Source organism: Danio rerio, chromosome 12, assembly GCF_052040795.2.
Source record: "Danio rerio strain M-AB ecotype USA chromosome 12, GRCz13ab, whole genome shotgun sequence".
NCBI classification, from domain to species: domain Eukaryota; kingdom Metazoa; phylum Chordata; class Actinopteri; order Cypriniformes; family Danionidae; genus Danio; species Danio rerio.
This window is the reverse complement of record NC_141032.1, coordinates 21,485,316-21,511,078: the sequence shown is the minus strand read 5'-3', so window position 1 is coordinate 21,511,078 and position 25,763 is coordinate 21,485,316. Positions and strand designations below refer to the sequence as shown.

General features: G+C 35.7%; 1 protein-coding gene across 1 annotated transcript; it reads right to left on the bottom strand.

The window, feature by feature from the left end:
• On the bottom strand, window positions 1-24,980 carry sh3bp1 (SH3-domain binding protein 1). Its single transcript, XM_087276147.1, has 18 exons — window positions 24,701-24,980; window positions 19,141-19,183; window positions 18,934-19,038; window positions 16,500-16,576; window positions 15,384-15,495; window positions 15,224-15,300; window positions 14,964-15,051; window positions 10,018-10,086; window positions 7,183-7,273; window positions 6,966-7,102; window positions 6,700-6,811; window positions 3,909-3,990; window positions 3,738-3,818; window positions 3,524-3,637; window positions 3,159-3,256; window positions 1,261-1,390; window positions 916-1,178; window positions 1-841 (listed from the first exon to the last, which is right to left on the bottom strand). Exons 1-18 carry the CDS (start codon window positions 24,745-24,747, stop codon window positions 555-557), a joined length of 2,013 nt encoding a protein of 670 aa, XP_087132273.1. The 5' UTR covers window positions 24,748-24,980; the 3' UTR covers window positions 1-554.
• Between the last annotated feature and the right edge of the window lie 783 nt (window positions 24,981-25,763).

Here is a 25,763-nt window from a genome sequence, read left to right as displayed (position 1 = left end):
TAAGTTATTAACTGATTTTAATTTGTGCTGAAAAGTACATTACATTGTAGAAAATGTGAAACGTAACTGGGAGACATAGTCAAGCCAATTGGTTTAATATAACTTGGGTCATGTTTAGTCAATAAAAACATCCGCAAAGAATCCTTTCTCATGACATCATAATGTGCATTTAGAGAATTAAGATAGCTACAAGATGGCTGAACTTGATCGGTGTTTGCTGTCGTAGGACAGAGGAACGAGAAAATAAGTAGAGACATTGAGAAGCACCCATAATTTACAGGTGTGTTGTGCTGAACTCAATCCCAAGAGTCACACATGCCTGATGCCAAATGTACGGCGTCAAAATCTGGCTACAGAATCTGGCTACAGAATCTCTTTTTAACTGGGCATAAATCACACTAGGAGACACTGACATGAATCTTTTTCTTGCACATGTGTTAAGTGTCTGTGTTTGTGCACACTGTCACACAGAGAAATTGTGAAAGGCTGTGCATGCTACTGCATGCTAACTTACATTTTCTTCATAGATAAAGAAATGAAGTATCCTTTGGGCTTCACTGAGCAGAAGATGAGAGCTGCTTGTTCAATGCTTGCGGTGGTTGTGGAGGAGGAACTTTGGGTCTTCTGCCTTGAGGTTTCTTTGGTGGTCCTCCTTCAGGTAATGTAGGCAGTGGTACTAACATGGTTTCTGGCTTGGGTGAAAGTGGTGGTTTTATTTCTGAGCCTCTAGGCAATGGAACAGGAGGCAACTTTGTCTGGGCTGTTGGGAATGACATTGCTGGGCTTACAAGAAGGCCTTTGGTGTAGTTTGGTGCCTTTTGTTGGATGAATGACCTCCTTGCTGCAGAAATCAACTGGAATTTTAGTTTCTCCTACTAGACCTTAAAGCAAAAGCTTTTATAACTGTAGACTTACGTTTATAAGGACCAGCGATCTTCAATGTGGGCTCCTGGGTGGGCAGATCCTGAGTTGGCTCGGATATGCAGGAGATCTGTGGCATAACCTGTGATTGGCTCGGAGTGAGTACCGGAGTGTAACGAGGAAGTGCTGTGGGCATGTGATCCTGTGTCAGTGGCTGATCGGTTGGATCAGAATCGTTGTCCCACACAACAGCGTCGCGGTTCACAGGAGCTGATTTAACAACTATTGTCACCCCGAAGTCATCAGAGGAGGCTGAGCTAAAATAAAAGATAAGATTTCAGTGATTCTCATTCAAGGAGAGAGGTTTCATCTTAGAAACTACAAAGGAGATTTAATTACCTGTCAGTTTTTGATATGGATGGTCGACCGGAGGAAAAAGGAGGAGAAGGTAAGATGCTGTCAGAAAGAGGTCTTTGGGATGTTGTTGAGAGCGGGCTTTCAGGGAGCTCTGGGACCTCAAAATCAGCTTCTGAAAAGAAAATGAGGAAAGTTTATAATTGGAGTTTTGCTATTTTTAAGTTCGATGCATAAAATAAAGCTTTATTTCCCTAACGGTTGTTCATCAGGAATTTGGAAGGTGTCTGTCAATTGATTAAAACTAAGTCTGTTGGTCTGCCTGTTTCAAAGGAACTCAAAAGGAAATGAGATAACATCACAACTAAGGGTGTGTTTAGACTTGGCTGGTTTGGTTGTGGTTAAACTAAACTTCAGCAAGATTCCTCTGTCATCCAAACTGCAAAGCAAAAAAGTCAAAAATAGGACAAGATGCCACTAAGGGTTCAAGCATACCAAGTTCAAGCAAACCGTAGTTGCAGTGCTGCACATCACAATTCAATACGGATGTCAAGACACATCTTGTAGCAAATTTTCATTTGTGTGGGTGCAACAAAATATTTCCTGGTGCTATTTTGACTATGCACATTTTAGGTTCTCCATGGATACACATAGTCAGCACAGCACACATAATTGTTATGATTGTAAGTTCTTTCATACATTTACACCATAAAAGGTATTGATTTTGTGTTGTATGCTTTGATTCAGTCCTAAAGGTGACAATATGGTGCTAAGTGTTTTATTTTTGTTTGGTTGCTTTTGGTCTAAAAAAAAAAAAACATGATAACTGAAAGACAAGAATGAACATACCATGAAAACCCTTTTGTGCCTGTATTCCAACAATAAACACCAAAGATTTTTACAGACACGCATACACTACCTGACAAAAGTTTTGTCACCTCTCCAGGTTCAGAAACATGAATAATAAGTTAACTTCTAGTTAATAATTTTGTATTACAAGTGGCTTATATAAAAGGCAAAGGCCTCTAGATTACGCTTGTTTTAACAAAATAAAATATGGTTCTGCCTAGATTTTTATTTATTTAATTAGTTCTTAATTAGGACTGACTATGCTGAGATAAAAGTCTTGTCACTTAACAGAAATAATGTACAGTATAAAATATAAAGTCATGATGCAGTGGAAACTCCTCCATCATACCCCAGACATGCTCAATAATGTTCACACCTGGTGACTGAGCTGGCCAATCATGGACCACCTTGACCTTTGCTATCAGGAATTTTGATGTGGAGGCTGAAGTGTGAGAAGGAGCACTATCCCGCTGAAGAATTTGCCCTCTCCTGTGGTTTGTAATGTAATGGGCAGCAAAAATGTCTTGATACCTCAGGCTGTTGATGTTGCCATCCCCTCTGCAGATCTCTCGCACACTGAATGTAACCCCAAACCATGATTTTTCCTTCATCAAACTTGACTGATTTCTGTGAGAATCTTGGGTCCATGCGGGTTCCAATAGGTCTTCTGCTTCATTTGAGATGATTGGGATGCAGCTCAACAAAAGACTCATCTGAAAATTCGACCTTCTGCCACCTTTTCCAAACGATTAACTAGATGTCAAGTTATTATTTGTTCCTTTTACAGCTAGGATTGATGACAAGAGTTTTGTCAGGTAGTGTGTATATTAATTTATCCTGGCAATAACATGGGTTGTTAATATATATAAAAAAAACAAAATGTACTTTAATCTTTGTAAGTATATAACATTTAAATGCAATGACTGAAAAAAAGTGACAATAGCCATACAATAATATACAAACAAAGATAAACTGAAACAAACTTTTGGAAGTGCTAAACATATTGAAATGAATTAAAATAAAGTTATTGCTTTAACGCTTTATGTTTAATATTTAACAACTATGTTATTATATGTTATGTCATGTTCCTGTACCTTCTGGGAAGAGGCTCTTGGAATGCTGTATAAGCGGCTCTATGATAGTCACAACTTGCACTGAAGAAGCAGATGCCATGTCCAGCAATGATGTCTCTCTGAAGCAAAAATATAAGGCAAAGAGATGTTTTAGGAGATTAAAATGCAAAAGCACATTGAAAGATTTGCTCTTCAGTGTTTGGACTTTCAGCAGTAAATTTAAACTATGCTGAATTGAAAAAAAACTAAACTTCAACTCTTAAAACTGTTTCAAATTACTAGAAGTCATATGTTAACGGCTTGCCTTTGACACAATCTACATTGTAAAAGAGCTATAGAAATCAAGATGAATTGAATTGAAAAGGTTAAGACTTCAATATACTGACCCCTCACAGCGAGGCCACAGTAGATTAGGACCGAGCACAATGGCAATGTTACTGGGTGTCATCTTATTCACTGCTTGATGCTCTGATAATTGTGACAGGAACTGAATAAGGTATCTGATGGAGACACAAAGTCATTTATAAGCACAGTGTGTAATGGTTTGGTGTGACACAAACACTGAGGTAGATAAGAGATATTTTGAGGTATTCGCCGTACCTAAGATTGTTATAATTTTCTGTGGGAAGTTTTTGCAACGCTGTCCGGAGCAGCTTTAGTTTTTCATCCGTTTCTTTTTCTCTAAAAAAACAAACAATCATAATGCAAACTCAGCATTTGGAGTGTTTTAACATCATCCATACAAAAGAAAAAAAGACCATAAAGACTCACCCTGCAGCTTCAAACCAGTCATCATATAGTTCAAACGTCATAAGCGGCTCAGGCAGTTCTCGCAAGTAACATTTAAGAGCCCCTGCAAGACAGCAAAAAATAAATTAATTAATCAATTAATCAAATAAAAAACTAAATGAAAAATAATTAATTAAACATTTTAATTAAAACATAAATATATATTATCTTATAATATATAATATTTTATAAGATTTAAATGTGTGCCAGTCAAACCAAATGAAATAGTTCACCCAAAAATAGCTTTTAGTAATTATGTTTATGCTGCTCCTAACCTACACGACTAGAAGCTTGTTTTTTTAGCGTAACATCTTTTTCTTTTACAATGAAAGTGAATGGGAGCTGAAACATACAAAATCAACATTTTTATTTAAATATTTAAAAAATAAAATACATTTTAGATGTACCGAGGCAGTTTTTATATAAAAATGTAGTCACTGACATGATTAAAATATGCAGACAAATGTTTTGCTACAATAAAGAGGAAGGATTTTGGTGGTTAGAAGCATTTAAATTGACTTCTGGTTTTTAAAAATGTTCCCCACATCAAGCTAGATGTCTTCAGAGGGGTCTGAGATAACATTTTAAAACAAAGCTTCATTTGGTAAATTAACTACATTAGGGGCCCTATCATACACCCAGCGCAATGTGGCGCAATTGTTGTTGGCTAGTTTCAGCTCGATGCAAGAGTTGTTTTGACGTTTTGCGCCACTCTGTTTAAATAAAAAATGCATTTGTGCTCATATGTGCACCCATAGACGTTCTGGTCTAAAAAGGAAGGCATGTTGAGGTGCATTGCTGGCGCGTTGCTATTTTGAGGAACTAAAATAGACTGTTTAATAAACCAGCTTAGAGAAGGTATATAGTCCAGCGCAGAGCGCGTTAGTTGTGCGCCTCGCTTACACATTGCTTAATACAAACAGGATGTAGAGCAATACGCAAATATCTTTACATATGAAAAATAATTTAAATATTAAAATATTACAAAAATTATTATTTTCTAGCCTACATAAATATAAAAACCAACGCCTCCATGCCTTCTTCATCTCTGGGGAAATTGTTTGTTTATTCATGACAATATGCTTTGGTATAATTTTATTATTAGTAGTAGCATTATTTATTGTATCCATATTTATATTTGTTTTATTAAAACAAGCTTAGATTTGCCCACCTGTCAGGTTTTAGACCATATGGGGCACAGAATTTAGAAATAGTTTTGAAACAAATCTTTGTGCTTAATAAATGAAATAATTATGTATAGGCTAATTGATGTCTGTGCGCACAACAAGTTTGCTTATCCAAGAGAGTGAAAGTAAATAATGAGGAGGCTCATCTCTCATTCTCACACTGCAGATGCTCTGTTTAACTGTTTTCTCGATAGTGAAGGGTTTCTTTTTTTTGCGTCCTTTAAATAGCAAAAGTGGATTCGGACACGCCCTTAATGCTTTTGCGTCCTACGTCCTGCGTCCTGCGCTTTGCACTTTGCACTTTGCACTTTGCGTCTGGATAGTTAAAATAGAGCCCTAGATATTATCATCATCTTATGTTAGCGTTAACACATTTTTTCAATCTGTTACTATTTAAAGCACATCCCCTCACAGAAAAAAGTGTCAGTCATTAAAAACTTGGTCTGGCCAATTGTTAAGCTTTTATAGTTAGTGAGGGGAAGTAAAATGTCCCCATCAGTGGGTCTTTTTCATATGTCACTAAATAAGTAAAAACAATTAAGCCATCATAAGTAACTAACTAAACCTGTACATGTCACATGTTTTTTGTGTGTGATTTAAGGGGACAATTAATGTGTTTCCATTGTTTTTATACTGTACACTCAAAAATGTGGTTTGCTGTTTGTACAAACTGCTTATTTAAAATGAGCTTTTTTTTCTGCGACAACTTTGTTTTATGTTCAATCCACTTAAATTTCTAAAAACTAATAAAGCAACTTAATTCCTTCATGCTGTTCTAAGACAAATCGATTGAGTGGAACCCAGCATTTTTTACAGTGTACAAACTGAATTTTCTATTACCCAACCCTATCCCTAAACCCAAACCTCACAACAAACTGTTCATGTTTTCATAAATGGTGACCTGGGTTATATCCTTACTTCATAAGTCAACTTCTCCTTGTGAAACACTTAATTATAGAAATTTGTGTCCAGAAAGGTCTTCCACACACACAACCGCTAATTTACTTTCAATTCACCTACTGTATACCGCATATATTTGAACTTTGAAGGAACCACAGAAATCACATGCAAGCACAAAGAGAACATGCAAACTATACAGCTGGGACTCAAACCAGCAACCTTCTTGTTGTGACACCATGCTGCCCCTCAATTACTTTCATTCATTCATTTTCCTTCGGCTTAGTCTTGTATTTATCAGCGGTCACCACAACAGAATGAACTGACAACTATTCCGGTATATGTTTTACACAGTGGTTGCCCTTCCAGCCACAACCCAGTACCGGGAAACCCGGAGGAAACCCACGCGAATGCGGGGAGAACATGCAAACTCCACACAGAAACGCAACTGACCCAGCCGAGGCTCGAACCAGTGACCTTCTTGCTGTGAGGCGACAGCACAACCTACTGTGCCACTGCATCACCCTAATATTCCTCAAAACGCTGTTGTCATGTAAATGAACTGCCAAAAACTAAATAAAGCTAAAAATGTTTGCCATGTTAGGTGGAAAGTCATGCAAAAGCCAGAAAAAAACTCAGAACATTTAACATTAGTCAGACAACAACAAAAATGTTAGCATAAGTCTCACCTGCAACAGCATGAGGGTCAGAACTAAACTCAGTGTGGTCGACTGTGCCTGAATCCAGACTGCTTTTCAGTTTTTTCATAACAGACGCTGCGGCTGCTAGTCTGAACAGCCCCTAGATGACATGTGTAAAGACAGATAGCAGATATGAGTCAGAAAGTGAAACAACATACTGAAAATACAAGGCCTGCCGCTCAGTGGGTGTGCAGTTATTTGTGTTATAGTGCAAAGCTGCATATGTGATCTCAGACGCGTATGTGTGTACATACCTCCTCCCTGAGTCCTGTACGTAACAGCATGTTCACACACTCCTCAATGGGGACAGCAATCTTCCTCCTGCAGCTCTGAAGGTGAGACAGCAGCGGCTCTCCAAATACCTTATTTTCAGAGGAACTCACCAGCGGCTCTGTAGTCAAACAGACACACATGGAAATGGTGGTACCGCAGAGGTCTATCGGGTGGTAAATATCCTTTTCTTCAGCTCACCTGTGTGGCTGTGACTCTCCTTGAGCTCAGTTATGTTTCTCTCCAGGAAATCATATGAAGCCTTGTGATATTCAGCTTGTAGTTCTAGAAGCTGTCAGAAGATCTCAGTTAGCGTGCAGAAACATTTATGAAAAACGAACTGATTATTACAATTAATATTAAGTAATTGATTCATAATTAATATTAATTAACACAAATAAGTCAAGACATATGAAAAGAAAAAATAAATATAAATGTATGTATTTCTTGAAAAAAAAAAGTGCATCAAGAACTCACACAAGGTGTTGCAACATCGGCTCATTTTGAAAACAGAGCTCTAAACTTATACATTTCTGGAGATCGCAAACTATGTAGCCAGAAGTACGTATGGCTGCATTTCGAATTTAAAACGAACGCTATGGGGCGGTATGATGGCATTCCTTTTCGTGCTTATTGGCTGACCGTTTACCTCCCTATGGACGCCTTTCCTGCTGTTACCAGTTTGTCTAGTTAGTTCACTATGTCTGTCAGCGGACTTGAGACTTGAGTCGAATTGACCACAACGACAGTGTTCGAGTCCGGTGAAAAGCGGTTCCAAAATACGGTCAAGACAAAAATAAAATAAGCAAGTAAATAACAGGATGAGAATGTGGTAAAATCTGAAAACTAGGTAAAAATCAGGTGAGGGCTTTTCTTTTTCTGGATTGCTTTTTAAAACTGTCGGAAGGCTTTAGGGCAGGGGTCAACAATCAACAAAAAGGCCGGTGTCCCTGTAGGGTTAAGCTCCAACTTGCCTCAACACACCTGCCTGGATGTTTCAAGTATACTTGGCAAAACCTTGATTAAGTTGTTCAGGTGTGTTTGATTAATGTTGGAGCTAAAATCTACCGGACACCGGCCCTCCAGGAACAAGTTAGGTGCCCACTGGTTTAGAGAATTGGGTGGGCAGGTCAATCTGTGTTTTTTAAAAAAACACTCTTGGTTGGGTTTAGGGAAAGAGGAGGGTGGGTCAGTCGATCAGTCAGTCAATCAGTCAGTCCGATTTACATGAGAACAGCAGCTGCGAATGGCACTCATAAGAGAGATCTGAATTTGAAACCTCAAAAAGCAAACACAACGGACTCACAAAAACTGCAAAAAACCTAGCTCTTGAGACGCATTTGGCACTCTCCAGAAATGTATATACTGGTACATTTTCAGAATAAGCTAATAACTATAGATACATTAACATGTTGATTTAAACTAGAAAAACTGAAATACTATTTTCTTGTAAAACAAACTCAAATAAATCAATAAATACTAAATGTACATTTACTCAACAACAATCAACTAAAACCAGTTTTTCATTCTTGTTTTTAGTATTGCCGTTTTCATATATCCCCTGTGACAGATTACAGAATTGGTGGTACATTTGAAGCATTTTCCATTCCTGTTCCTTAAACTGGGCTGACATATCACAAAATATTTAATTTGCAGTAAACTGAATCCATTATAATTGTAATAAATAATACAATATGTCTATATGTGATAGAGAACATTTGATTGTGTATCTAAATGCTGTTTAGATTATGGTTATACGTGGTTTTACCACAGTTGACAATAAAAAAGTTGACATTTTCCTCCATTTTGTGCTTTTAGCTCAAGATGTTAACCTCAAACCAGATACCACACAGCATGTTTGAAACAGAATTGCATTTCCATCATGATATTGCTTTAAAAAAGTGAACGAGAAATTCACTGAAATCACAATATAACAGTTGAGAAGATAATTATTATTTTATTGCTGTATCCTAAACATTTTCTACAAATTAAGAAGAGTAAAATAATGACACCTCAATGCTTTCCAGAGTTTCCCACCAAAGAAAGTGAAATTACTTGAAGCAAGTCACATGGTTCTCCTATTGTGCTTTTCCTAATAGAGAATCTATGCCCTTTTTTACAAGATGTAAAATAAGCCTCTGTAACCCTAGAGTGTGTATGTGAAGTTTCAGCTTAAAATACTGCATAAATAGTGTTTAATAACGCTCAGAAACTGCCTTTTAGGCTTTGATCCAAATTGTGCCATTTTTGGTGACTGTCACTTTAAATTTAGGTGACATTGTTCTCCCAGCTCTATTTTGAAAACAGGGTGGGGATAAAAATGCCTGTGTTAGCATGGCAGCAGATTCTAAATGGCTACTCACTTGGGGCTGTCTATTCTCATTAGAGATCCTCATTAAAGTGCGGCACTTTCACTTTTAATTTCAGTTGATCTTGTTTTGTCTTTTTCCCTTTTCAGTTTTCTATTGGTTGATTTGGTGATGTCAGGCTTTTAAAATGGAAGGAAGCGGACTTCTCGCTATCGCTCATTCCTCCATGCCATCACAGTTTCTGACAGCTTAGTTGTTGTGTTTTCCTTTGTATTTTCTTTTTGACTTTAGGTTGGAGTGGGGAGTTCCATTCTGCTTTACGTTTGTTTAGTTATTTATTTAATATGTTGTTGGGTTCCCCATCTCTTGTCGTCTTGGTTTGTTTTGCTAATATTTTTATACTAATAAATAATTCAGATGTTGCACTATGACCATTGTTTTTTTAAGTTACGTTGTCTTAGAACATGAGTCTTGTTTAAGTAGGGACCATAACATTGGTTTTAAATTTTTGAATTGTTGTGTAAAAAAGTTTTTCATTTTTTGTTTATCAAAATGATGTTTTGAAATACCAAATATAATCTAATAATTAAGCCTTCATGAATATTAATGATAATGCTGAATGATGTATAGTGTAATATGAGTTTAAAATGGAATAGATCCTGATTCGGCAATACTGAATGGGCCTGTGGAGGTAAACAAATATACAGATTAATAAACATCTACTCACACGGGTGAAGTAACTGGCATAGTCATCCTCCTTAGTGGCAAAATGATAGAGGTCTGCAGAGTACTGATCCTGAGAAAAAGAAAATGCATTGTTTTATTGATTTCCTTCCTGTGAATTCTTTGAAAATATTATGTAATGTTGTCTTAGCGAGCCCAATTAGCTTAAGCTAAAGTAATAATAATTGTTAATAATAATTTTTGTTTAACTGACTTTTTTCACAGCACATTGAAAGATGCTTTTTAGACAGTATGAACAGCAGCAGGAGGAAATGAGATCAGCACATAATGTGAGCTTCATTTAAACAGGCTGTAAAGGTTCAGCTGGTAGCCAAATTTAATTTTATCACAACCATTTGTAAAAGTAGCCTAACATACAACAATATGAAGAGATTGTGTTTCATGATTCTGGCTTAAAATCAGCTAACTTTAAGTAGGTTAAAGGGAAAGTTGACCACAAAACAGTTGACCTCCATCTAAACAAAAGTTTCATCTGTCATTAAAGATTTGATTTCTTCTATCAAACACAAACAAAGATATTTAGAAGAATGTTGGCAACAGTTAACCTCTAACTTCCAAAGCAGAAAAAAACTATGTAAGTCAATGGCTAGGTTTCCAACATTCTTCAAAATATCTTGGTTTTTGTTCAACTGAAGAAAGAAGAGCAATTTAGTTTAGTTAGGCCAAATAGAGGGTATCATCATTTTAGTGTCATATTTTAGTATAATAAATACAAATGCACACTACTATATATATATATATATATATATATATATATATGTGTGTGTGTGTGTGTGTGTGTGTGTATCTTCATTGAGCATATTGTTTACTTAATACCCTTATATTTCTTCTCATAAAAGAAAAATCTGTAATTTTTATTCATTCATTTTCTTTTCAGCTTAGTACTATAATTAATCTGGGGTTGCCACAGCGGAATGAAGCACCAACTTATGAGATATACTTCCAGCTGTAACCCATCACTGGGAAACACCCATATACACTTAATCACACACACATACACAACGTGAATTTTATTTAAACTAATTTCAAGAGGATCACATGCTCATGATTGCTTGCAGCCAGCCCCGCATTATTCAATTTATGATTCACCAATCAGACGATACTTAAGACACTATAAATACCCTAAGTTCCATATGACAGCCATCTTGTTTTTGAAGAATCCCCCCTTACACCCCTAAATCTCCTCCTTTTCTAGTTGGGTGGCACGGTGGCACAGTGGTTAGCACTGTTGCCTCACAGCAAAAATGTCTCTGGTTCTAGTCCTAACCAAACCAGTAGACGTTTCTGTGCAGAGTTTACACATTCTCCCTGTGCTCATGTGGGTTTCCCCCAGGTTCTCTGGTTTCCTCCCACCGTCAAAAAACATGAAACCTATGTTAATTGACTAATCCAAATCGGCATCAGAGACATGCTCCTAGTAAGTAGTTATCTCGTAAGAGCAATCACTATCTGTTCATTAGCTAATACAGCAGAAGGTTCTCAAAATCTACCTGAGCTCAAACTCCCCTCTCGCCTTGCAAACAGGAGGGAGCCCTGGGCTCGAGGATCTTATGAGCTCAGGCCTCTCTCCTGGGTCAGCATGCCAAACAAGCTTTATAAACAATCATCAGCTAAGTGTGAACTCTTGAAGGCCAATTTAGCTTACCTAATTCACCTATAGCACACACGTCTTTGGACTTGTCGAGGAAAACCGAAGAGGAAACTCAAGCGAACATGAGGAGAACATGCAAACTCCACACAGAAATGCCAACTGACCCAGCTGGGGCTCGAACCAACAACTTTCTTTCTGTGAGGGGATTGTGCTACACACTGTGCCACCGTGTTCCCATCAGTCATTTTGAACTAATATATTTTTGTCAATTGCCAAAATATTCCTGTGATGTATGTTTATCTCATTCTCTTCATAATGATGATAGCAGACTTGTATGCTAGAGAACACAAAGCTCTTTGACTCACACTTGTGTTTCCTCACATGCACCAACTCATGTGTCTTCACAGGTCAAATTAAAATACACTTTACAATACCCATGCGACATAAGGTTTTGCGGTGCAGGGTCACAGATAGTGTCAACAAGTGACAGATTTTAGCCGTGTAGAGGGAGGAGAGCATTCAAATGTACCAAAAATCTGATGAGAAGCTGAAGCGAAGAGTGATGCCATCAAAATCACCAATCCATATTGTTGGAATTTAGAGACTACAAGTTTTTATCTTCGAAATATAAATATTTGGAAATTAGCTTATACAAAAACTTAAGGCAGACATTCATTCATTAATTTTCTTGTCGGCTTAGTCCCTTTATTAATCCGGGGTCACCACAGCGGAATGAACCACCAACTTATCCAGCAAGTTTTTACGCAGGGGATGCCCTTCCAGCCGCAACCCATCTCTGGGAAACATTCACACACACACACACACACACACTCATCCACTACGGACAATTTAGCCAACCCAATTCACCTGTACTTCATGTCTTTGGACTGTGGGGGAAATCAGAGCACCCGGAGGAAACCCACGCGAACGCAGGGAGAACATGCAAACTCCACACAGAAACACCAACTGAGCTGTGGCTCGAACCAGCGACCCAGCGACCTTCTTGCTGTGAGGCGAACGTGCTACCCACTGCGCCACTGCGTCGTTAAGGCAGACATATTAATAATAAAAGTTGTTTAAAACTCACTTTGATTTCAGGGAGACTTTAAAGGATATAATATTGTTAGTTTGTTTGGTCTTGATAGCCTACATCTGCACAATGCTGCTGCTACTCAGCAAGTGTAGACTTGCTTTCGCTAATTGACAGACAGGCACTGGGGTGACATACAGGATATACAATACATATACATAAATATAGCAGATCAGTGCTGGGAGAGGTGCACTGTAAATAATATCAGTTAATTAACAGTTTCAGTATTTTGTGTTTACCGTTTATTTACGATTGTGAATTTCATCATGGGACCTTGATCTCTGTTTTGTCTACTTTTGATGTTGAAAATTCAACTCCAAAATATAACAGAGTTAATTTTATTGACATTTTAGTAGTTTTAAATCATATGATGTATAATATTAATAATTAGAAATAATATATAGAGAACTAAGTTTGTAAAATAACAGAAAATGTACTTGCAGTATAGTTTAAGGTTTCTGCAGCAAAAAATACAACACCAACCCAAACAATTATCACTTAAACTATTGAAAATGCTCATAAAAATAACGTTTTCCAACTTTTTAAGGTTAAATTTTGTCAGAAGAAGGATCAAGGTGTCAAGATGCAATTCATAATCATAAATATTAAAAAATAAAAACATAAATCACTAAATATGAAAAACTGTTCATTTACAGATATTTTTACATTGAGAAACTCCAACCTCCTGTTTCACAGACAAGGCTTAAGGCTAGTCCCAGACCAAAATGCATGTGTGCTACATTGCTTTCCTAAACCTAAAATAAGCTTCAGTGATAAAATTTTAAATATGTCCATATGTGTTTTGGCTCTAGATGTACACCTGTAATGTTTCTCAAAGGTATCTTTAGGAAGGCTGTATAAAGTCTGTCATGAATTAAAAGTTGCTGAGACTTTTATTTCAGTATGCTGATGTGCTTTCAACTGAATATTGGAGTATTGAGTAGGGCGGGGCTTTCTTTGTGCATCATCATTCCCTTATAGCAATCTGACAGTAAAATTGGCTTGGCTAAGGGTATTAGTATACGGCTGCTATGGAAGCCCTCAGGTTTCCACTGGATTAATTTTCACAAATTTATAATTTACCTTAAGAATAACAATGAGACCTAGCAAAATAAACATTGTCCATTTTCATACCACATGGACTTAAACTACCGCAATTTAATGTAAGGCCTATGCCTGGTTTAAGTTTTGTCTGTGAAAACAGTTTAAAATCAGCTTTCAGTAAACAATCAATCAGACTACTTAAATTTTTCCCTGCCATTAACGAGAAGATTGTCAAAAGGAATTGCTTTTTTGATACAGCGTAATGCAGTTGCAGTCAGTTTGGTATCAGTAAAGGAAAGCCGGCTGTGTGCTCGCAATCAGCGGAGACTGTGGAGCAAGACAAATAAATCAGGCTTAAAGAAAAAGGTAAAGTAATGAAAAAACAAGTACAATTAATGATGGCTGTAGAAAGCAAATGCTAAATCCTGGATATTTTAGCAGATTTCGAAATCCTGCCCGTACACATTTTTAGCCCCAAAAGAGGATATTACCAGAAAAAAGATGACATGGTTAACCTATGATTATCACAACCAAACCAAACTGTATAGGTTCACACCACTGTTCATTGAGTTATTATGGCAATCCATGTTCTAAGAGTATTACTGTAAGGGAAGTAATAGCACATACATAGAGTTACAGGACTTCTGGGTCTCCCATGTGCGAAATACAAAAACAATCAGGGTATCAGATAGCATATGAAATATAAAAGTGCAGATCAGATTGCATGTAAAATTGAAGAGGTGTACAGCTGAAAAGGCAGTCGTTTGTTGACTCTGACTCTGATCACTCATGTTCGGGATCTTATTTTATTTTTTTAAAAATAGGTTGAATTTTTATTAAACCTATCTGCATTCTAGTGGTGTTAAGAACAAAAAGATAGGATACAATGCTTTGATAAAATTGCAAAAATGCCAATCTTTTTATTTTGCTATATAATACGCTCACATATTCATAGCAAAAAACATTCTGTGCGCTGTCAAAAAGAGGCAAAAATAATCAAACATGCTTTTTTAAAAACGCCGTCAGAGAAAGAGTTCAATTTCAAGCAAGGATCTCATTGACTGCAGAATCAGCAGAAACCAACCAGCTCGTGCCAAGTAGTAAATTATGTGATTGATAGCATAAAGGAGCTATCATGACTAAACAAGATTTATAAACTGACTATGGTAGAATAATAAAGAAAGCAGCTTTAATTAAGTTTAACCTTAATAGACTCCAGTCTTCTCCAGGCTTCCTCCACATCTTCTCTCAGTCCGTGCTGCTTGGCCTGTGGGCCTGTGCTGGTCTCAGATCTGAAAGTGAGAATACATGTAAAAGTCAAACATAGCAAAACTTTTCACGACACAATTACATCTTAAAAAAAAAAAAAAAAAAGAAAAGAAGCTCGCAAAGATATGAAGTTGTAATTCATGTTGAAGAAGTGTAAATCATATGTGGTCACACTGACATAAATGAGAAAATCACCTGGTACGAGCATTATTCCAGTCTGTAGTAAGTTTAGCAAACTGCTTTTTGTTTTTCAAGATCTCTGGCAAGTCCTCCTGTGTAGATAACAGAAACAGGTCATGAATTATGACTGTTTTAGTTCACCTGGTTTGGTAGTAAAAAAAAAATAAATAACTACCTCACTAAGCTTATTCAGAGGCACAAGAACTTCTTTCTCCAGTTTCATTTCGAAGTCAGCCAAAGTCTGCGCCAGGGTATTTTGCATGAAGCAGCACATTTCCAAAACTTTCCTACGAAAAAAAAAAAAAAGAGTTCAGGTGTTCTTAGAAACTGACTGTAAAATGTGTATTTCCAAAGCAACTGCAATCCTGACATCATGCTTAGCTGTACCTGGGGTATATCAACATTTCAAAAAGTATCATGACAGATGTTTTTGTTAGCCATTTTGGATACTGCGTCTATTACAATAGATATCGTAAAGGACGCAGTCTCTCAAGGTTTTTTCATTGTCTCTCAAGGATTTTTTTCTTCATTTTCATCACTTAGAGCAGTGGTTCTCAAACTTTTTTCATCAAGTACCACCTCAGAAAAGAATTGACTCTCCAAGTACCACCAAAATGAGCAGTTTTGAAATACAGTAGCATTGTAGGCCCAGTAAAGCAGCTACAACTCTGCACAGTTAAAAAAAGTGGCAGATTACCTCAGAAATATAGGCTACATGTCATATATGGCATATTATATACATCATTTTTGATAAATTTTGAAATGTGTGTAGCATGTACATGACATATTTCATTCCTCCGCGTACCACTAGAAGGAAGCCTGCGTACCACTAGTGGTACACGTACCACAGTTTGAGAACCACTGACTTAGAGAAATTTGTTTCTCGCCACTGGCTTGCTTGGTTTGGGACTGCACAATGATGGATTTGCTCTTCAGTGGTTGGACTTTCAGCAGTGAAATTTAAACCACACTGAACTGAACTAAACTAAACTTCAACTCTGAATACTGGACTGACACTGTTTCAATCTACTTGAACTTCTTTTTTAAGCTGCTTTGACAATCTACATTGTAAAATTAAACATCACATGTTAGATTTAAACATTTTTACTTTCCGTATTGCACTGAATTTGCACAAAATTTAAAGCCTGCTGTCCATGATATTCGACTTTTGCCATCTAATCAAACTGCAGCAAAGCTCTGCCTGTTGTATTTGAAAACTATTTATTTCAAATCTATTGCTGCAACTTAGAACATCATTCATAATAAGAGATTAAATCATTCAAACCTTCACCTTATAGAAGAATCACCATCGAAATCCTTAATGCTCTCAGCCATACTGACAGACAACATCATGAGGGGTAATTTTTTCTGTAAATAATAAAAAGTGTGAATGAGCAAACTAAGTGAGGAAACCAGGATGTGTGCTGCATGTCACGTTTTTGACAGTTCTGCTTTTAAAATACCATATCATATAATAGTTCGCATGAGCAACACAACATAATTGTACAATTTCCTAACATAACGCAAGACACAAAGGATAAATGAAAGTTAGGCTAAGCAAAAATCTAGGAAATAGACCAGATTTTCTACACTAAATCAGAAACTTCACACCACACACAGCAATGTACACAAGGCTGCAGATAATTACAGTTAAAGTGTTATTATTCAGTTAATTATAAGCAGTGTGTTAAGTAAACAATAACAACTCAATATAGAGGAGTAGTTCTTCTTTCCAGAATTAATTCATCGGAGTGAATAATTCAATGACTCACTCATAAAGCAGCATCCAAATATGAAATATTGTGTGCAAAAAAACACAGTTAAAAAAAAAATATGTAAAATTTCCGATAAAAAACTACAGCTGCGGTTGACAGTATTTTACTGTTAAAGGTCCAGAGCAAAACTTAAAATAAACTCACAATTTTACCTTATACAAACTTACTTCAATAATTAATAATGTTAATACACAAATCTTTTGAAGTACTAACATCTACACATCACATGCTTTGTTACCACACATAAACACAACTATAAAGTTATGAGAATGTCGTATAAAGAACCAATGCTCATTTTAAACAACTTTTCCTGCATATACTAAAAGCATACTAATAAATAGCCTCACACAACTACACACAACTGTCGCCTCACACAATTAAGACACACCATAAAGGTAACAGATATAAAGTTAAAGTAATAGAATAAACATTATTTCTCAACATTAGATGTAACGTACAACACTAATGTATATAACACAACTGATGCAGAAAAAACTAAAAAGAACCATAGTAATGCGTACAAAACGCAAAAGCAAAGTGTTACACAGCCAAATTTGAAAAAATGATTTATGTTTATTGACCTTCATACATATATATATATATATATATATATATATATATATATATATATATTATATATATATATATATATATATATATATATATATATATATTTTTTTTTTTTATTATTATTTTTTTTTTTTAAATATATATATTTTTTATATTTTTATATTAAGGAAACTTAATGTTAACTAGGTAACAGATTTTTACTGTAGCATTTTATAGTTTGCCATTGAAATAACTGACATTTTTTACAGTATACAACATAGAAGTGTCATACAAAGTCAAATAAAAGAAAATTAAATTGTACAAAATTGTGCGAATGAGATTGTACAAATTTATACAAATTAACCACTAAATCAAAAAGTTACGATTAGAAATTGTGTTAGATAGTCTTTCATTCATTCATTCAATCATTCATTCATTTTACTTTTATTCACCAAGGGTCACCACAGTGGAATGATTCACAATTGAAGGAACAAGAGAAATCCTCTGCAAACACAAAGAGAACATGCAAACTCCACACCCGGGACTACAACCAGTGACCTTCTTGCTGTGACACCACTGTGTTAACCACAAGCCACCACATTTACTTTTATTCATTGATTCATTTTCCTTCAGCTTAGTCTCGTATTTATCAGGGGTCACCACAACAGAATGAACCAACAATTTAGGCAGCATATGTTTTACACAGCAGATGCCCTTTCAGCTGCAACCCAGTACTGGGAAACATCCATAAACTCTCTCATTTACACACATACACTATGGCCAATTTAGTTTGTTCAATTCACCTTTACCTCATGTCTTTGAACTGAGGGGGAAACCGGAGAACTCACAGGAAACCCACGCAAACAAGGGGAGAACATCCAAACTACACACAGAAATGCCAACTGGCTCAGACGGGACTTGAACCAGCAATCTTCTAGCTGTGAGGCGACAGTACAAACCACTGAGCCATTTGTATATTCCACACAAAATCTGTTTTTCAAAAAAACAGTAAATTAAGAATGTTCATGAAAAATAAAACAGTCTTGTATTTAGCACTTCATAGCTGCAACCACTTTGAAAACATATCCAAACTATTTCGTCCAGACATAACTATCCACACGCAGACAAAACAAAAACCTCAAAAGACAGACTCCCCATTAACGATGTAGATCCTTCACAAAATAGTAGGCCAAGACAGAATATTGGAAGAAATCCCTCCATCATGCTCTGTGATGGTGGTCCATGCTGATGATCTTCACAGCCACAACACTTCATCACTGGACCGTTACATTTGTCTCTTTGAGCATTACTCATTTCTCATACACAGCCGCTGCTTAATCTGCTTCAAAGGCTGGTCCAACACACTTACGAACCACATGATTAAATGTTGGGTCAGTTTACCATTCGTCTCTCCGAGTCCAGTCCCTGCTGACTCTGCAGGCAACCCACCAACTTCTTATGGATGATCTGGGCAGCTTTCTTGGCTGGCTCCACGCGCTGTTCAACCTTAGAGCAAGCAGATGGAGCATTCATTTACATTGACCTGTATTCATGTAATGTATCTCGGCAACAATGACTTAATGTTAGGTAAGGGTAGAAATGCCTTACCAAAACCAGATCATCTGTGAGAAGGTCAGTTGCATCTTGTGACCTACAAAACAAAAAGAATTACACTCAAAAAAATAAGTTCACTGCTTGTTCAATCTACTTTTTAATTTTAATTAATTTGAGTTAAAACACAATTCTTAAGACTTTGGGGAAGAGAAGTTGATTGATTTATTCACTCGATTGTATAGGCATTATCAGTGCTATCAGCTGATAGATATGGGACAGTAGGGGCCTTCTGCGCCTACTGGTAGGCTTAGAAGGCTCTTATCATCCATTCACATGGTTAATAAGCTGGATCACATACATCTACTGCTGGAAGTTAACGATAATTATTTATATCATTTATAAAATTTCCCATTACTTGTATTTTAATAACATCTAACCCCAACCTTAAACCCAACCGTCACAGTAATGTAAAAACAGATCTGGATTTGGAGTCTTCTCTATGAGTATAGCTGATTAAACACAAGAATTATTGATATTGTTCATAAAATTTCCCATTAATTGTATTTTATTAACATCTATTCAATGTCTAGTATAGCTGATTAACCATGTGAATGGATAATAACAGTCCTTAGAGCATACAAGTAGGCGCAGAAGGCAAACAGCAACCCAAAAAAGAGGAAGCATTTGATCAGAAAAATCCATAATCATTATGATATTATCTAAACAAAAGTGTCAAATGCTATCAAAACAGTAGTATAATAAAATGTACAGGACTACAACAGATCTGTACAACAGCAGAAATTAAAACACTGGAGGTAGGCACCATTAAGCTTTTATATTGGAAGCCATGAAGCATTCACTAAACATTTACATAAATCCTGTAGATCTTAAGTTGTCATTCATCATTCACTGATACACTAAATCATATTCATGAACATTATCACAGTAAAAAATTAAAAAATGAATTAAGGAAATACATGAATATATTAACTAAACATATATTTTTTGTAGGCATTAATACAGCAGCATTTTTATCTCCCAGTGTTCAAACCCTGGCCATGGCAATGCTCAGGAAATACATTAATCATGTTTCTATCATTGCATGACTCATCTGCACCTTATTACTGAGGTTCACGAAAACTCTCATGGTATAGTAAAGTATTTATTGCATTCACAAGCACTTGTTTAAAAGACATGCCTACACAGTTAGTATGAAATTTCATGTCCATTCAATTGTTTCCAGGTAAATCAACATCTAATGAATCAGTAGAATGAATGATTCAATAATCTATCAGTGACTAATGTTGTCTTCCGATAAAAGAATCCCCTAAAATCCGACACAAACTGAAAGTGATATCATTGTTGTTACTAAAGTTGCTGAATCCTTGAGGGCTGAAAATATTTTGATATTTAAGAAATGACTCACTTGAGTACAAGTAGAAGAGCTGAGAAATATGACTCAAGTTAGAGTCAATTGTTTGGTGAAATTAGAGAAATACCGATATTATTAAAATTATTATTATTAATGAACATCTACAGTATTGATATACATTGAATAGTTCTTTATTATTTAAACTTTTAGAGTGCTTTTTGAGGACATTTTCGCGTGTTAATCTGGTCAACTACATGCTGAAATGCTGACTGAAAATTCTGTTAATATTTATACAGTACATATGTTACAATATGTATGGCTACACTACAGTATGTTAACACCAGTGGTGTGAAGTACTGTATTACATATATTCAAATTACTGTAATGGCGTATATGCATAGAGACTTTTATTTTCAGCCAGCCAGCCCCAGAGCTTCTAGTGAATTTTCATACCATACAAAATTGCAGTGTTTAAGATCTGATTTCTTTAAAAAAAACATCAAATCTTCACTCCCTGGCTGAGATACGATATAAAGTGGGTATAAGACCAAACAAGAAGCACTGCATTAAATAACATTTTCCCCCGCCATGTCTTTACAATATGGAAATTAATTTTACACCACTATTTTCAATGGAGTTTCTGCGCTAGCCTGCTGCTAATAACGTTACGTTCATACGATTGTTCATTTTATTTTACACTTTGAACAACCAAATGGATGCTTATCTCTATTTACTGATTGTATTTTAACTACATTACAACATCAATGCTGTGAAAGGAACCTTGTGAAATTGAAAAGTCAAATAAAGTTTTCACTGGAGGTTCGTCATTGGCTGAAAAACACTAGCTGTGCATTTCTCCCATTGAGTATAGGTTTTCTCAGGAATTGTTTAATAAGTAAGTGCGTGTATTTGTAATGTGTTTTTTTATTTTCACTTGAATGCATTTTTTGTGCTGTATTGGTAATTTTCCTACATCTATTTTTCTTTAACCTGTAGTCATCACTTTATTGAATTTTTTTTCTGTGAATCCAAAAGTAAATATTTTAAAAGGTTTATACAAATTTTAATGTCTGCTTCATTCATTCAATCATTTTCCTTTAGCTTAGTCCCTTTATTAATCTGGGGTAGCCACATCGGAATGTACCAGCAATTTATCCAGCCTCTGTTTTACATAGTGGATGCCCTTTCAGCTACAACCCGGTACTGGGAATCATCCATACCTCATTCACACACATACACTCATTGGCCAATTTAGTTTTTCCAATTCACCTGTAACACACATCTTTGGACTGTGAGGGAAACCGGAGCACCTGGAGGAAACCCACGTAAACACGGGGAGAACATGCAAACTCCACATAGAAATGCCAGCTGACTCAGCTGGGACTCGAACCAGTGACCTTCTTGCTGTGAGGCGACAGTGCTAACCACTAAGCCACCGTGTCACCCATGTCTGCTTTATTATAAACCTTATTCTATTTTTCTGTAGGTTTAATGTTCATAGATATTCATTTTCAAATTGCAAGCCCATTTTTGCAGCACTTATGTAAAAGATTAAAAATTACTTACAATTTCTGATTCACTTAACAAGAACACATTAAAAATGTAAACAACTTGCATGACCTTTAACATGTATAATCCATTAAATCTCTAAATCGCTGCTGTCTTTTTTATTTTGCCCTCTTCAATCACAATTTCTTTATCTATTATTTCTATCCTCAGACTAGATATTCTATTGATATTTTTATTTGGTTTTTAGTGTTGATTTCTGTTATTTTTTCTTTTGTTGTGATGTTTTTTCTCTATGATGTGTACCAAATGTAACTATCTCTTATAAAATAAATAAAAAAGACGTTACACACAAGAACAGGAGACTGATTAGACTGCATATCACTAATGAGAAGATGATGGATGCCTACCGAATGAGGACTGAAATTGTCAAATTAAACGATAACTTCTTAAACAATAACTAAATGCACAACAGGATGTTACGTTTTTACACAAACTAGATGTAAACGCATCAAACTTTCACAGTGTAATACTCAATACTCACTACTGCTAATCACTTTTACAAGGGCTACGTTATACTCATAGTTTGAGTAAAATTTACAAAAGATACTTTAAATTTACTTGCACTACATTTTTTTGGTAAGTAATAGTACTTTTACATGAGTATGATTTTTCCACAACACACAATAAGGCTCCAATAGTTAACATTAATTTAACTAAACTCACCATGAAACCTACAAATGATTATATTAAATTTAGGTGATATTCATTTGATGGTTAATTCTTAATAACATGATAAAATCAGTCCTAATCTCATTACAAGTCATAAGTGTGTAGTAAATAACTAAGAAAATCCAGTTGTTGATTGTTTTTTACTAATGTAACATAGTAACTCTAATAAATCTGTCTTTTTTCACGTTGCTGATTTTAACGAATTAACTAATGTCTACTAATGTGACTTTATTGTAAAGTGTTTTCATGTTGAAAATACAAATCAACCACTTTAAGATGCAGAAACATACAGCAACACCACACTAAAATAAGAGCAGCTGATGCCGCTGTACAAAATAGGCCAGAGTGAGGGGAAGTGGACTGTATTGACTGAAGCCATTTTACTAGCTCTCCCTCATTTTTAACCACAACCTTGTGTTGCATGTATTATTGTGCATTAATACACAAACTGGATCTGCACTTCTGTTCGGAACAGTTGATAAAGACGAGGTGACGTGCACTTTTATGCAATGCTTTCTAAGCAGCCAAGACTCACACATACAAACACACATACACTGATGAGGAGATCAGGTTACATCACTATTGCAGCAGATTTTATATTCTGAATCAACATCTTATTAGTCAATAAAAAAAGATCTGAGGTTAGTAAAAAAGAAAATAATATTGCTTAAAGCACTTCATTTTACTTTTACAATCTCCAGTAAAGTTCAAAAGTTTAAGGTTGTAAGTTTTTTGTGCTTTTGAAATGCATCAGTTGAGCAAAGGCTGTGTTAAATGAATTGTAATATGGTTTATAATCTAAAATCAATGTCATTTTTATGATGGTAAAGCTGATTTTTTTAAACAGTGCTCCAGTATTCAGTGTTATACTGGATAGTGATTCTAACATGCAGATTTATACTCAAGAAACATTGTTGAAATGTTGAAAACAGTTTATGATTTCAGAAATATTTGATAAATAAACTTTGTAACGTTATAAATGTCTTTACTTTCACTTTTTGTTATAAAAAACTCTACTCATCTGTTTATCTGCTAAGTATATGCTAAAACAGATCATATCTAAATATATAAAATATAAACATAATTTAAGATCCCCTGAAAAAGCCTTTTCAATACTATATAAAAAACATGATTGACAATTTGAACAGCACCAGAGTGTAAAAATAATAAATAAACAAGTTAACAATTACAAAACGAGCTGACCTAAAGCATTTACATGCTACTGTACATACAATACATCAATTAACAATACAGATTATTTAATTTTCCTGCAAGCACATACTGTTCATGTTTTTAACGTATTCAGCTACAAAGGTCACAAAAACAATTTCACCAGCGTGGTATTGTGTGTGCTTTGCGTCTGGGCTTTAGAAGTTTATTAATATCCTGTTAACGTCATACAAGGCGGCTTGCAAAACTAGCATCTTGTTCTGTGCAGCCTACAAAGTATGCTCTCCACCCTCACAAAAGAAATGACACATATAATAAGATAATAGATACCTAACACCTTATTTTGACTTCACAAAATAATAAATACAGCGAAATATACTGCTCAAAAAAATAAAGGGAACATTTTGAGTTACATTGTGTTGTTAAAGTGTTCCCTTTATTTTTTGAGCAGTATATAATGTCAGAGAACATACACCAGAGGGTAAATGTGGCTGAACTTACTAAATTCTCATACTTCATTTTTACAGTCAACCTTAGGTTCCTCAGGCTTAAACAATTGAAAAAAGTCAAAAATAGCATGGTCAGAGTAATAAAAAGTAGTAAAGATCTAATCACACTGTTATCAGATTCACATTTTCAGCACAACACACTATTTAAAAAATCACCTTCCTCATTTCAGTCACGTTAGTAGAAGTCAAGCTATTAATATTATATTTTTCTACAGAAAATAAGCAAGTCTACAGAATAAAAAGATCACATGTGATGACATTCCAGTAACACTGTCACAAACAACGCCACAACCATGGTCTGAAATCAACAAATGAAAGTACTTACTTCCCCCCATTTCCAAACTGCTTTAAGATGTTAAACTGCTTCAGCATGATTGTGGAGAATCTGTGGCCTTCTTCACCTCCTTGGTTAGTACAGACAGTTCAAGAGTATTTTAGTATCATTTGATGAAGGTTCTTGCTCTGTGGACTCATTAGACAGGCATCTCATTCAGACGTGTGTCAGCAGCAGCCTCCACTTGACTGTTTCACATTTGTACGCACACCTCTCGACTCGGAGAAAGAGGAAGTTACCAACAGCATAAGAGGAAAGACATTTTCATTTCATGCTGTGAAAGTCATGCAGACCTTTCTGGCCACAGAGAACGCCGAAGAACGGGAGATTTGCAAAGCACAGAGCTTTTATTTTCTGTATAACAACTTGGATAAAAATATAGAAATTATTTTATTTTATTAATAAATTTATATTTTACTATTATTTAAGCTGTATTTTTTTTTTATAGTAGCCATAAAATATGTAAAAAGAAAACACTATACAATATGTAAAAAACACAATATTTCTTTCGTAGTATTGTGAAAGTCCTCTCAGGCTAAATTTATATAATAAATAAAATTTATATAACTTCTATATATTCATATTTGACATCCCATTTATTGTGATGGTGCCTGAATTATCAGCAGCCATCTTCATTTATTCATTGTCTTTTCGGCTTAGTCCCTTTATTAAGCTGGGGTCGCCACAGTGGAATGAACCGCCAACTTATCCAGCATATGTTTTCTTCCAGCTGCAACCCATCATCAGGAAACCTCCATACATTCTCATTCCCACTCATACACTGGACAATTTAGCTTACCCAACTCACCTGTACCACATGTCTTTGGACTATGGAGGAAACCGGAGCACCTAGAAAAAACCCACGCGAACACATGGAGAACATGCAAACTCCACACAGAAATGCCAACTGACCCAGCTGAGGCTCAAACCAACGACCTTCTTGCTGTGAGGCAAAAGCGATACCCACTGCGCCACCGCGCGGTCTATCAGCCATCTTCAGTGTCATTTCATTTTGAAATGTTAATTCAGTATTAAGGTACTACTTGATAATAAA

Bases quoted from the DNA above. Each gene is read 5' to 3' on its own strand.
- sh3bp1 (XM_087276147.1), bottom strand. From the start codon at position 24,747: ATGCTGAAGCAGTTTAACATCTTAAAGCAGTTTGGAAATGGGGGGAA. The intron at 7,103-7,182 runs GTGAGCTGAAGA...GTTTGACTACAG, and splicing joins GGAGAGTCACAGCCACACAG to AGCCGCTGGTGAGTTCCTCT. The intron at 3,991-6,699 runs GTGAGACTTATG...GCTGTCTTGCAG, and splicing joins TGACCCTCATGCTGTTGCAG to GGGCTCTTAAATGTTACTTG.